We start from the raw sequence: 11,942 nt of genomic DNA, 5'->3' as shown, positions 1-11,942 counted from the left end.
CCCAGCACAATGCTCTGAACACAGTCAGGACTTTATTCCAGGAAAAAAGGTTTTCTGCTGGAATCGTTTACACGAGTTCTCCTCACAGAATAAGCAGCACCGACAAAAACATACTTCTGCAGATTTACCAGGACTCCTGCCAGCTCCTGGGACAGGAGAATGTTTTTCACCCATCTCGCTGCTGGGTCTTTCAGAGAAAACATTTCACATGCCGAGCAGGGCTGGGCAAACCCCGGCAGAATAAATGAACTGGAAGTCCCTGAGCCATCCGGCGGCTCGGCGCAGGGGCCCGCGCTCCCCTGCTCTTCCCAGCCCGCCCCGTTTTCCAGCTCCCGGCTGATTTATGCCCACAGACAGGACGCTCGCCGTGCTTCCCTGTGGATTTCAGAGCCCTCGGACACCGGCTGTGCTCCCGGGCTGCTGGAGCTCCCGGGATGATGGAGAGGCACGTCCCGGTGCGAGCGCTGCCAGGCACGGGACAGACGCACAATGGATGTGCGGGGGAAAAGGATCCCAGCCAAGCAGCAGCGAAATCTCCCCGGAGTGGGCAAACAACACGGGGAAAAAAGGGGTTTTACGGTGGGGCTGGGGAGCTCTGGGCTGGACAAGCTGCAGGTTTCCCCCCCACGGGGCCCCTGCAGTCCCCATCGCTCCCCAAAGCCTGATTGCTCTTGGAAAGGGGAAAGGAACGGGAAGGTGAGGCAGAGACAGATGCAAAGGACCGACAAGAAATACCAAGGAGCAAATCGCTCGGGGTTTTTCATGCCAAAGATATTTGCTTTCTTATTTTTCCCCTGGAGGCACAAACCTCTTCTGTCGCTTACCAGGAAGAATTTCAGCACGGGGAGGGTGAACCATTCCCAAGGAAAAGCTTGTATAACGGGACACTGGCTCCGTGAGGACACAGGGGTGGTCACCCTTTATCTGGAGCCCTGGAAGGCAGGGCATGGATAAAGGACAACCACCCCAAAGGTTCCCTCAGAGGAGAGGGTTTTCCTGTGGGGCAGGGAGATAGGAGGCTCTCAGGACACACTCCCATGGCTGAGTACCCAGATATCAGATGGATTTCAGGAGGATTTCTGATGGATTTCTGATGGATTTCAGCTCGTTCAGGAGGGGACTGTGAGGACTGAAGCTGCTGCAACCTCTGTGAGAGCACCAGCACTTGTTGTAGGCAGTGGTTGTTGGGTCAGCATTGCCAAGAGAAACCAGCAGCAGCTTTCCCAAAGTTCCTGAGCAAAAGTAACAATTTGCCTAATTTTGGGGAATCTGCAGAATTTTACCCCAGCTACCTGCTGCCCTCAGCTGTGTTGTCCCACTGGCAATCCCATTGGGAAGGGAAAAGCAGCAGAAGGGACTCTGGCCAAACCAAACACGGCAGCCCTCGCAGTGCAGGAACATTTTAACCTGGGTGCTTTTATCCAGGGGTATGAACCAGGATCAGCAGGCTCCACATTAACCCAGCACGCCGCGGTGGGGTTCTGAGCCAGCACAGGGGGCAGATCCCAGGAGGGCAGCTGAGGAGAGGTGTGGCCACCCACCCACCCACTCTGGCCCCTCTGCTGTTCCCTGCAGGCAGAAGTCGCCGGCCCCAAAGTCCCAAGGAACGGTCCAGACTCCAAATCCTCCTGGCAGCGCCAATCCGTGCCCAGCACACGGAGAACAGGAGCAGGATGCAGCAGCAGATGTGAGCTGAGGCTGCCAGAGCTCCAAGAGGGTTTGGACAACGCTCTCAAGGACAGTGTGGGATTTTTGGGGTGTCTGTGCAGGGCCAGGGCTTGGACTCAATGATCCCTGTGGGTCCTTTCCAGCTCAGGATGTTCTGTGATTTTAGGATGACAGAACCCCTGCTCCCGCCCTCCCTTCCCATCCCTGTGGGTGGTGAGTCGGTCTTTCCTGCTTTATTTGACTCACAAATCCCTACTTTTTAAGCTTCCTACACAAAGGACATGTTTCCCCCTAAAAACGCAGCTAAGGGAGTTGGTTTCCCCTAGAAATGCAACCAGTGGAAATGTTTTCCCCTTAGAATTCAACCAAGGGACATGTTTTTCCCTTAGAAAAAACGCAACTGAGATGGTTTTCCCTAAAAATGCAACAAAAGGCACGTTTTCCTCTAAAAGTCCTGCTAAAGGAGATGATTTCCCCCCAGAAAAATGCAACCAAGGGAGATGTTTTCCCCTAAAATGCAACTGACAGAGAGAGTTCCCCATAAAATGAGGGAGATGTTTTTTTTCCCAGGGAATGCGACTAAAGGAGGTGTTTTCTGTAAAAATACAGCTGAAGGACAGGGGGGGAAAAAAAAAAAGGGGGGATGTTTGATGTTTTCCCCTAAAAATACAGCCAAGAGAGATGGCTCCCCCTAAAAACTCAAGCCAGAAAAATGTTTGCCCTAAAAATGCAACCGAGGGAGACGTTTTCCCCTAAAACTGCAACAAAAGGAGACGGTTTTCCCCAAAGACACAACTGACAGGGGGTGGTTTCTCCTAAAATATACAATCAAGAGAGATGGTTCGTTAGTTTGCTTGTTTGTTTTTTTTCCCCTAGAAATGGAACTAAAGGGGACGTTTTGCCTTGAAAAATACCAATAATGGTCACACTGCCCCTAACACCTCACCGTGCGCAGCACCCCCAGCTCGGAGGGGACAAACACACTGTGCCACCCCCAGAAACGAAGCAGGAGCGGGGGGGGGGTGGGGGGGTCCCTGCATCCCACCCGCATCCCCCGGCAGCCCAGGCACCGCATTCCCGGGGATGCGGCTCGGCACAGGTGCGGGGTCCCAGGGCTCCGTGGGGGCTGCGGGACCCCTCGGGGCCGCCCGGCCGCGGCCGCTGCACCGCCCCTCCCGCACACGCGGTGCCGCCGCTGGGCGAGCCGGGCCCGGCGCCGCGCACATGGGCGCTGCGGAGCCGCCGGCGGAGACCGGCTGCAGCCGGTATAAAAGGGCTGCGAGCGAGCACCGAGCAGCAGCAGCCGCCGCCGCGGGCAGCGGGAGCAGCAGCGGCCGGAGGCCGGCGGGCAGCGGGGCCGCCTCCTCGCCGAGGGTCGCCCGCTCGCCCTCCCGGGCCATGGGCAGCCCCTGACCCCGCCGCAGCACCGGGTGAGTGGGGCTCCCTCCCGGGGGAGCTGGGTGGGGGAGGGCTTTGTTTCCCTGGTTTAATTTTTTTTTTTTTTTCCTCCCCTATTTTGGGGCGCTTTTTTACGTTATTTTTTTTTTTCAGGTTTTTTTTTTTTTTTTCCCCAGCGTTTTCCTTTCCCACCTCCCTTCGCCTGCATCCCTGTATTTTTAGCCCGCGGCCCCGGCGATGCAGGAATCAGGGCTGAAATGTTGGGAAAGTGATGCAGGGAAGGGGGGGGGCCAAGCCGGATCCCTGCGCTCCGGCTTAATTTTCAATTTTTTTTTTTTTTTTTTCCCCGCCATCATTATTTCTTTTAATCTTTAAATGTACAAAACGCACGCCCGGGTTTGCGGCTTCGCTGGGCTGTTTTTCCTTTCCTTATAATTTTTTTTTTTTTTTTTTTTTTCTGTTCCCTAAGCGTGCTTCCTCCTGATCTGCTTTTTTCCCCCGCGCAGTGACACAGGAATTCACGGCAGCCTCATCCCTTCTCTCTCTCGGGGAGGGGTCTCCGGGCACTTCCCGCAAACTTCGGGGGTCCCGCCCGCGCCCCTCGCCCTGCCCGGCCGCGGCACCGCAGGGATGGGGATGCAGGAGCCCACGCCTCGCTCCATCCCTGGCGGAGAGGATCCCCCGGGAGCCGCGCACCCGCCATGCGGCACCGCGGGAGGGGTCGCGGGGCGTGGGGACCCCCCCTGCCCCTCTCGGGGTCCCCTCCCGTGTGCTCGCAGCCCGGCCGCGCTCCCGCGGGGTCGCGGCGCCGCTCACTCGCCTGCTGCTCCGCCCTGCGAAGTTCCGCGGTGAGCTGGGGCGGCGCGGCCGGGGCCTCCCGGGGCTCCCCGAGCCGAGAGCGTGGTGCCGAGGAGCCGAGTCTAAAATGGAGGAGGGAAATGCCTGGCGGCTGCCGGGGGAGAGCGCACGCCCGAGCCGCAGGTCCGGGCGGGACGGGCCGGCCGCTCACGGCCGCCGCTCGCCGCTCTCCGGGGGCGGCTGCGGGACCCAGCGCCGGGGTCGGCTCCGCGCAGGTGTGCGGGGGTGACACCGGCTCCGGCACCCCCCCCGCGGGTGTGGCGGTCACCGCAGGACCGTCCCCACCCCGGAGCACGTGTGGCGCTGACCCCGGCGCTGTCCCCCCGCGCGGGCGTGGCGGTGCAGTGGCCTCGGCTCGGCGCTCCCCCATGCAGGTGTGACAGCGAGCCCAGGACAGACCCCCAGTGCGGGTGGTCCTGTCGCTGTCCCCCGCACAGGTGTGGCGGTGCAGTGGCCTCGGCTCGGCGCACCCCCCATGCAGGTGTGACAGTGACCCTAGCACCTGTCCGTCCCCCTGGCACGGGTGTGACAGTGACCCTGGCACGGGTGTGACAGTGACCCTGGCACACTGTGTCCCCCTGCACGGGTGTGGCAGTGTCCCTGGTACAGTGTGACAGTGACGCTGGCACTCATCCCCTTGCACGGGTGTGACAGTGACCCTGGCACGCTGTGCCCCCATGCAGGTGGGACAGTGACCCTGGCACCCGTCCCCCTGGCATGGGTGTGGCAGTGGCCCTGGCACGCTGTGGCCCCATTGCAGGTGTGACAGTGACCCTGGCACACTGTGGCCCCATGCAGGTGTGACAGTGGCCCTGGCACGGTGTGACAGTGACCCTGGCACGCTGTGCCCCTGTGCAGGTGTGGCAGTGAGCCCAGCGCTGTAACCCTGGCGTTGTCCCCCCCCCGTGTGGGTGTGGCGGTGACCCCAGCACAGTGTCCTCCCCCTGACTGTGACACCAGTGCTGTGCCCCCGAGCGGTCGTGGCACTGCGGGGGTTCCACGGGGAGTTCCATGCGGGACCGGAGCCGCTCTGCACACGCGCAGCCCCCGGGTGACACGGGGCAGGGCTGAGGACACCCCGTGTCCCATGGGGCGATCCCGTCCAGCCCCCCCTGCCCTGGGGGGTGGCAGCGCTGCCGAGGGCCGCGGGGGTGTCCCCGCTCGACGTTCTGAGGTGTGGGCAGCCCCGAGCTGCCCCTCTGGGGACGGCCAGGCTGGGGAGGATGGGTGCCCCGGGGGTTCCTGCGGCTCCGCCAGCCCAGCCTGCGGTGGATCTTTCACGAACTGCATCCATCCGCCCCCGTGCACCGACAGACAGATGACAGCTCCCAGCTCCCGGGCTTGGCTGCTGGGAACAGCTCGCCCGGGTGCTGAGCAGAGAGTTTCTGGTGCTGGGCTCACAGGGCAGCAGCAGGAGGGAGCCCACGGAGGGACAGAGGCAGAAACATCAGCCCAGCTCCCACCTTTAACCCCTCGGCAGCACAGGGTCCGGCTCACGGCGCCTTAGGGGTGCTACAGCTCGGGCTGTGCCTCTTCCAGCAAAATCCAGCTTAAACTGATGCCTGGCTCCCTCTCCCCTCTTTCCCCAGATCCAAAATGACAGTCAAAGCTGTAAAGATGCCGTGCACCTCTGCAAACGTTTATACTAAAGTGCCTGACGGAGGATGGGGCTGGACAGTCGCTTTTGCGTTCTTTGTTGTGGAAGCCCTGACATACGGCATCATAAAATCATTTGGAGTCTTCTTTAACGACCTGATGGAAAGCTTTGACGAAACCAACAGCAGGATATCCTGGATAATATCCATATGTGTGTTTGTACAGACCTTCACAGGTAAGAGGGGCAGGTGCAAGGGGCAGTGGAGCTGCTGACTCAGCATGCAAGGACCTGGCACCTGTGACTTTCGTGCCTCTAAAGGCTCCATTATAAATTAAATCACGGCCATAAAGCTCAGAGGCTGCTCCTCAAATGCCAAGGAATCTTCTCTCTTAGCCTGGCAGACCCTTTGAGCCCCAGCTCGTGTCCGTGGGTGGTGCAGGGACATGGTCCCTGTCACCGAGCCTGACCCAGTTCAGGTCTCACCAGCAAGGGGCAAAAAATGAACTTTTCAAACCAAACACTGCAGCGAAAAGGGTTAGAAATAACTTGAGCCTTGCTGAAATCCGGTGGTGTCCGGGCGCGTGGCTGCAGGTTTGTCCCAGGCTGCCACGTGCTTGTCTTTTGAGTCTGTTCTGGTGATTTTTTAGCACGTCCTAAATGCTGTGAGCTGTGCAGTGCTCCAAGGGTGGCTCCAGGGTGACGCTGTGCCGAGCGGGGAGCTGGCACCTCGCGGGGACCCGGGCATGAGTCTGAGAAGCGCCTCTGCAGGAGATGGTGGCTGTGAAGCTGCTGAGGTGGGTGTTGACCACGGCTCTCTCCCTCTCCAGCTCCTCTGTCGACGGTCCTCAGCAACCGCTTCGGCCACCGCCTGGTGGTGATGGCCGGGGGGCTGCTGGTCAGCGCCGGCATGGTCATCGCCTCCTTCGCCCGCAGCGTGGTGGACATGTATGTCACCATCGGCGTCGTCTCCGGTGAGTCGGCGTCCTGTCCCCTGCCTGCCGCACGCTGCGCTCCTCCCGCGAGCCGCGGGGCTTCGGCTCCCCGCACCCGGGGTGTGCTTGGTGCTGCTGCCCCTTCTGTGAGCCACGGGGCTTCAGCTCCCTGCACCCAGGGTGTGCTTGGTGCTGCTGCCCCTCCTGTGAGCCGCAGGGCTTCGGCTCCCTGCACCCGGGGTGTGCTTGGTGCTGCTGCCCCTCCTGTGAGCTCCAGGGCTTCGGCTCCCTGCACCCGGGGTGTGCTTGGTGCTGCTGCTCCTCCCGCGAGCCGCGGGGCTTCGGCTCCCTGCACCCGGGGTGTGCTTGGTGCTGCTGCTCCTCCCGCGAGCCGCGGGGCTTCAGCTCCCCACGCCCGGGGTGTGCTTGGTGCTGCTGCTCCTCCCGCGAGCCGCGGGGCTTCGGCTCCCTGCACCCGGGGTGTGCTTGGTGCTGCTGCCCCTCCTGTGAGCCACGGGGCTTCAGCTCCCTGCACCCGGGGTGTGCTTGGTGCTGCTGCCCCTCCTGCGAGCCACAGGGCTTCAGCTCCCTGCACCCGGGGTGTGCTTGGTGCTGCTGCCCCTCCTGTGAGCCGCAGGGCTTCAGCTCCCTGCACCCGGGGTGTGCTTGGTGCTGCTGCCCCTCCTGTGAGCTGCGGGGCTTCAGCTCCCTGCACCCGGGGTGTGCTTGGTGCTGCTGCCCCTCCTGTGAGCCGCGGGGCTTCGGCTCCCCGCACCCGGGGTGTGCTTGGTGCTGCTGCCCCTCCTGTGAGCCACAGGGCTTCGGCTCCCCGCACCCGGGGTGTGCTTGGTGCTGCTGCTCCTCCCGCGAGCCGCGGGGCTTCGGCTCCCCGCACCCGGGGTGTGCTTGGTGCTGCTGCCCCTCCTGTGAGCCACAGGGCTTCGGCTCCCCGCACCCGGGGTGTGCTTGGTGCTGCTGCCCCTTCTGTGAGCCACGGGGCTTCAGCTCCCTGCACCCGGGGTGTGCTTGGTGCTGCTGCCCCTCCTGTGAGCCACAGGGCTTCGGCTCCCTGCACCCGGGGTGTGCTTGGTGCTGCTGCTCCTCCCACGAGCCATGGGCCTTCGGCTCCCTGCACCCGGGGTGTGCTTGGTGCTGCTGCCCCTCCTGAGCCCATCCCGCCGTGGGGACAGCCCCAGGCTTGGCTTTCTGCCCCGGGACTCGCACCGGTCGCTTCTGGTGGACTGGGATCGCTGGGGAGACCAAAGCTGTGCCTGGGATCTAATCCTCTGTCTCTGGTTTCTTCTCCGGGTAGTTTTCCCCCTCTCCAGCCTGGCCTGGGTGTCCTGTTCATGTCCATGGCCAGGAGCTTGCCTTGCTTAGGGGAACAGTTGCTGCAGGCTCAAATACTTTTTTATCAGATGAGGTCCTCAAAGTGGACCCCGCTGGCTGTTTGGGAGCAGAGGGCATTATCTAGGAAGTTTGGGAGGCTGGGTCTCTTGGTTTGGGTTTTTACTTTTTTACTCTCCTTTTTTTTTTTTTTTTTTTTTTTTTTTTTTTTTTTTTTCCCCCCTTCCAACTTACAAAAAAATAACATTCTGGTTTCCCCAATGATTTTCTTCCAGGGTGACTTGCTGAGTTGGGCCGAAATGATACTGTAATGACCACCGGGAAAGCCGACTTAACGTGCTCTTGCATCGGTGTTTTCCCCCCCTCCTTTACTTGTTGTTATGGCAATTTTTGGCATTTATTCACAGGCCTGGGGTACTGCCTCTCCTTCCTCCCGACTGTCACCATTTTATCACAGTATTTTGACAAAAGGCGCTCGCTGGTCACAGCGGTGGCATCTACAGGGGAATGTTTCGCTGTCTTCTCCTTCGCACCAGGTAGGGTGCGACGCTGCTGCCGGCCTTTCCCCGAGCAAACGGCCGGAGTCGGTGCCCGCGGGTGGCTGCTCACGTGGCACTTGTGCCCGGCAGCAGGGTGACAGGCTGGCAGTCGGAGGGACGGGTGTGCCCGAGCCCCCCCGGTGCCGTGTGCCAGCGCGGGACATGCCTGCCTGATACGCAGCCCGCCGGGCTCCCTATATAGAGCTGGCAGGCTAAAAATAAGCCCGAGAAACTTCAGCTATTTAAAACACACACAGTGCACAGAGCTGCTCCTAAAGGTTACTGGGCTTGTGCTCAGCGCGGGCTGCCAAAGTGCTCCGGCCTTTCGGGGAGCTGTCCCCTGGTGTCACCTCCTGCCCTTGGAGGTTGACGTGGTCTGCCGTGCTCGTGTGCTCCGGGCTAATACCTGCTGCAAAGCTGCTTTGGGTGCAAATGAAGGCTGGTAATTAAGCACCTTTGAGCAGAGCTAAGGGACTTTCTCTGCCAGCTGGTTTCAGGGTGGGGGCAGCTGAGAAAGGAAACCCAAGCATGGGGTTTGCTCTCCTTCGCTGAAAACAACAGCCCCCCTTTGTCCGCCAAACTTGCTGAGACCTTGAAAGAGGCTACCTGAGGGTGGCATCTGCCAGCCAGGTGGTAAATAAACACAGCCTTTAGCGAGTGTCTGCTGCAGCAGAGGGGAGGAAGGTGGGTGCCAGAGCCCTGGGTAGGAGGGACCCCTGCTCAGCCTTTCTGAGAGGCGCCTGGAACCTTCCAGTGGCGAATCTCCAGTCCCTTCCCTGGCTGTAAATTCAATTCCTCGGTGTAACTACAGCTTTCCCAGTTACGCTCTTCCTCTCCCCTCAGCAATCACGGCCCTGAAGGAGCAGATTGGCTGGAGGTACAGCATGCTGTCTGTCGGGGTGCTGCAGCTCGGCATCACCGCCTGCGGATCGCTGCTGCGCCCCATCGTCGTCAGAGAGCAGCAAGAAGTGAAAGCACAGCCTCCAGAGGAGTCCACGGAGACAAAGTACATGCTTGAAAACGAGCAAACATGCACCTCAATAGAGTCCATAGACTCAGGAGTCGATATAACTACCTCACCCAGCAATGTGCCTGGAAAAACCAAAGCAGAGCCGAAAAGTGAAGAACCAAAGCAACACGGACAGAATCCCGTTGAAAATAGCAGCACCCCCCCAGAACCAAAAACCAAACTACTGGATTTCTCTGTGATGAGAGACTATAGCTTTATCTGTTATGCATTCTTTGGCCTGTTTGCAACCCTGGGCTTCTTCGCTCCCTCCCTCTACATCATCCCCCTGAGCCGCAGCCTGGGCATTGGCAAAGACCACTCTGCCTACATCCTGTCGGCCATGGCCATCGCCGAGGTCTTCGGGAGGATTTTTGCGGGCTGGCTTCTCAACAAGAAGCCCATCCGCAAGATCTACATCGAGCTCATCTGCGTCGTCCTGCTGTCGGTAGCATTGGTTGCCTTCCCTTTTGCCTCCGGATTCTGGGGCTTGATGATATGTAGCGTTTATTTTGGGTTCATGCTCGGCACGGTGGCGGGCACACATATTCCCCTCCTGGCTGAAGACGACGTGGTTGGCATCGAGAGGATGTCCTCTGCAGCTGGAGTCTACGTCTTCATTCAAAGCTTAGCTGGGTTGGCTGGACCACCCCTTGCAGGTAACACAGACTTTGGTTTGGTTTGGTTTGGTTTTGTTTTGGGGGTGTTTGACAGCTGTTGGCGCGGGTCTCTTGTCTAGAAGGAGTTCTGGCAGCACTAATCGCAGCACTCCCCTAAAAGCCCTGCAGCCACTATTGGGAGTCTCCCAGAGCCAGAAGACTGCAATGCAGCTCTGCAGAGTCCCACGGATGAGGCGCTGAGGAACCTCAGAGGGGAGGGAAATGCTGCAGTGCTCCCTGATCCCGTTAGAAACCCAAAGCTGGCATCACTTCAGGCGCAAGCAGAGGCGAATCCCTCTGGCTGTGCCTGTGCCACGCACTGCAGAAAGGTGAAGCCTGGCAGAACAAGCAGATGCCTGAGGCATCTCGGGCTCAGCATCCCTGCCGTGCCCAGGGGCTTCTGACTCTCCTGGAGATGACACCGTGTACCCCAGAACAAAATGAGTTCGCTTTTTTAACGTGGCATCCGACTGTCACCGAGTTTTGGCTGCAGACAAAACGCAGATTAAAACCCTCCAGGAGGGCAGGGCAGGGGGGGAGTGGGCTGTGGCTAACTGCTGTAAATGTTTTTTCTAGGTGTCTTAGTGGATACGACAAAGAACTACAGCTCAGCCTTCTACTCCTGTGCTGCTGGCATGGTCCTGGGGGCCGTGTTTCTGGCCCTGGTGAGGCCGTGCAAGACTGGGCTGTGCCACCACCAGCAGCAGCAGCAGCAGGTGGAGGAGGGCACGGCGGGGCCGCCACCAGAACTACCAGATGACTTTATAGACATGGATATTGGAAAAGCAGAAAATTCAGGAAAAGGCTCCGACAGCGTGGTATAAAAAAAAAACCAACCCTGTTCCTTCTCCATCTAATGTACTCAGTGTAAGGCTGGGGGAAATGTCAGCTCTGCTCCACGTTTTAAAACTCCATTCTAAAGGGAATGTGAAATTTTAAATGTGAACAGTTGCTACCAACAATTTTTTTTTTTTTTTTTTTAATATTAGACGGAACTTTTTTTAACCAACAATGGAAAGCTCCATAGAAAAATACGGATAGTCACGCAAGAATAACTTCTGTCTAGCATGAAGATGTGATGCACACTTGCTTTCCTGATAACAAGCATAGGTAAAGGTCCAACTGATCCCATAAATACTGACAACAGCAGAAGCAGCTCAGCCTCTGACTGTCACCCATCCCCTACCACAAATTCCACACAGACCCAATGATACGAACTGGAGACGAGCATTTCATAAACCACCAGTGGCCAACTGAATCTTCTTCTGGAGGGATACAGACTCACCTTTTAGCTTGGAGGAGGAGGAGGCTAGGCTAGATAGCTGACAATTAGAAACCATTGCTGATGATCTTAACTTGAATGTCACAAATGCTGGGGAATCAAAGGCTCCGTGTGTCTTCATGGCCAGTTTTTACTGCACATACTTGGTAAGGTCATTTTTCTTCTCCCGACTGGGATCCTTAGAACTGTTGTCTGTTGATAGTCAGAACCCGCTGTACTGTTTCTAATTTAACTAGTATTTATTAATTTATTCTGAGATTGTTAAAGGAGGTTAGCTTAAATAACTGGAGAGGAAAAATGATCTTCTGCGTAATGGAAAGCCGTCTTTACATCAAACTCTTCAATGCCTATCTTGTATTGCTTGTGAAATTGTTGGGAAAATTACTCTTACAGCATAAAGTGTAGCTGTTTTTAATAGGTAAGTCTTAAGTAACCCAGTTATTTAAAAAGGAAAAGAAAAAAAAAAACAAAACAGCAACAAAAACAACGAACTACAGATCCAGCATCTCTTTCCATGGAACAAGGCTCAGCTGCTGCCCACGGACCTGGCACTGCTGCCGGAACCAGCCCAGCCCGCGGGGAAGGATTTGGCCCAGGATGTCTTAATGTACCCGAACCCTTCGCTCACAGGTGCGCAAGGAAATCTCTGCTGCAGC

At 58.1% G+C, this 11,942-nt stretch overlaps 1 protein-coding gene across 2 annotated transcripts; it reads left to right on the top strand.

Annotated features, from left to right (window-relative positions):
- The first annotated feature begins 2,977 nt into the window (after window positions 1–2,977).
- On the top strand, window positions 2,978–11,730 carry SLC16A6 (solute carrier family 16 member 6). Of its 2 annotated transcripts, XM_040081778.2 has the most exons (6): window positions 2,978–3,098; window positions 5,514–5,755; window positions 6,349–6,492; window positions 8,208–8,336; window positions 9,183–10,004; window positions 10,581–11,730. In XM_040081778.2, the coding sequence occupies exons 2-6, from the start codon at window positions 5,521–5,523 to the stop codon at window positions 10,826–10,828; spliced, it is 1,578 nt and encodes a 525-aa protein (XP_039937712.1). In that variant the 5' UTR covers window positions 2,978–3,098; window positions 5,514–5,520; the 3' UTR covers window positions 10,829–11,730. The 2 variants fall into 2 exon arrangements, with proteins under 2 accessions (XP_039937712.1, XP_039937713.1); XM_040081779.2 differs by lacking the exons at window positions 2,978–3,098; window positions 5,514–5,755 and having other exon boundaries at window positions 6,356–6,492; window positions 8,076–8,336.
- Window positions 11,731–11,942: the final 212 nt, after the last annotated feature.

Source organism: Hirundo rustica, chromosome 18 (assembly GCF_015227805.2).
Source record: "Hirundo rustica isolate bHirRus1 chromosome 18, bHirRus1.pri.v3, whole genome shotgun sequence".
Lineage (NCBI taxonomy): Eukaryota > Metazoa > Chordata > Aves > Passeriformes > Hirundinidae > Hirundo > Hirundo rustica.
The sequence above is the reverse complement of the archived record's forward strand: the minus strand, read 5'-3'. Positions and strand labels throughout refer to the sequence as shown.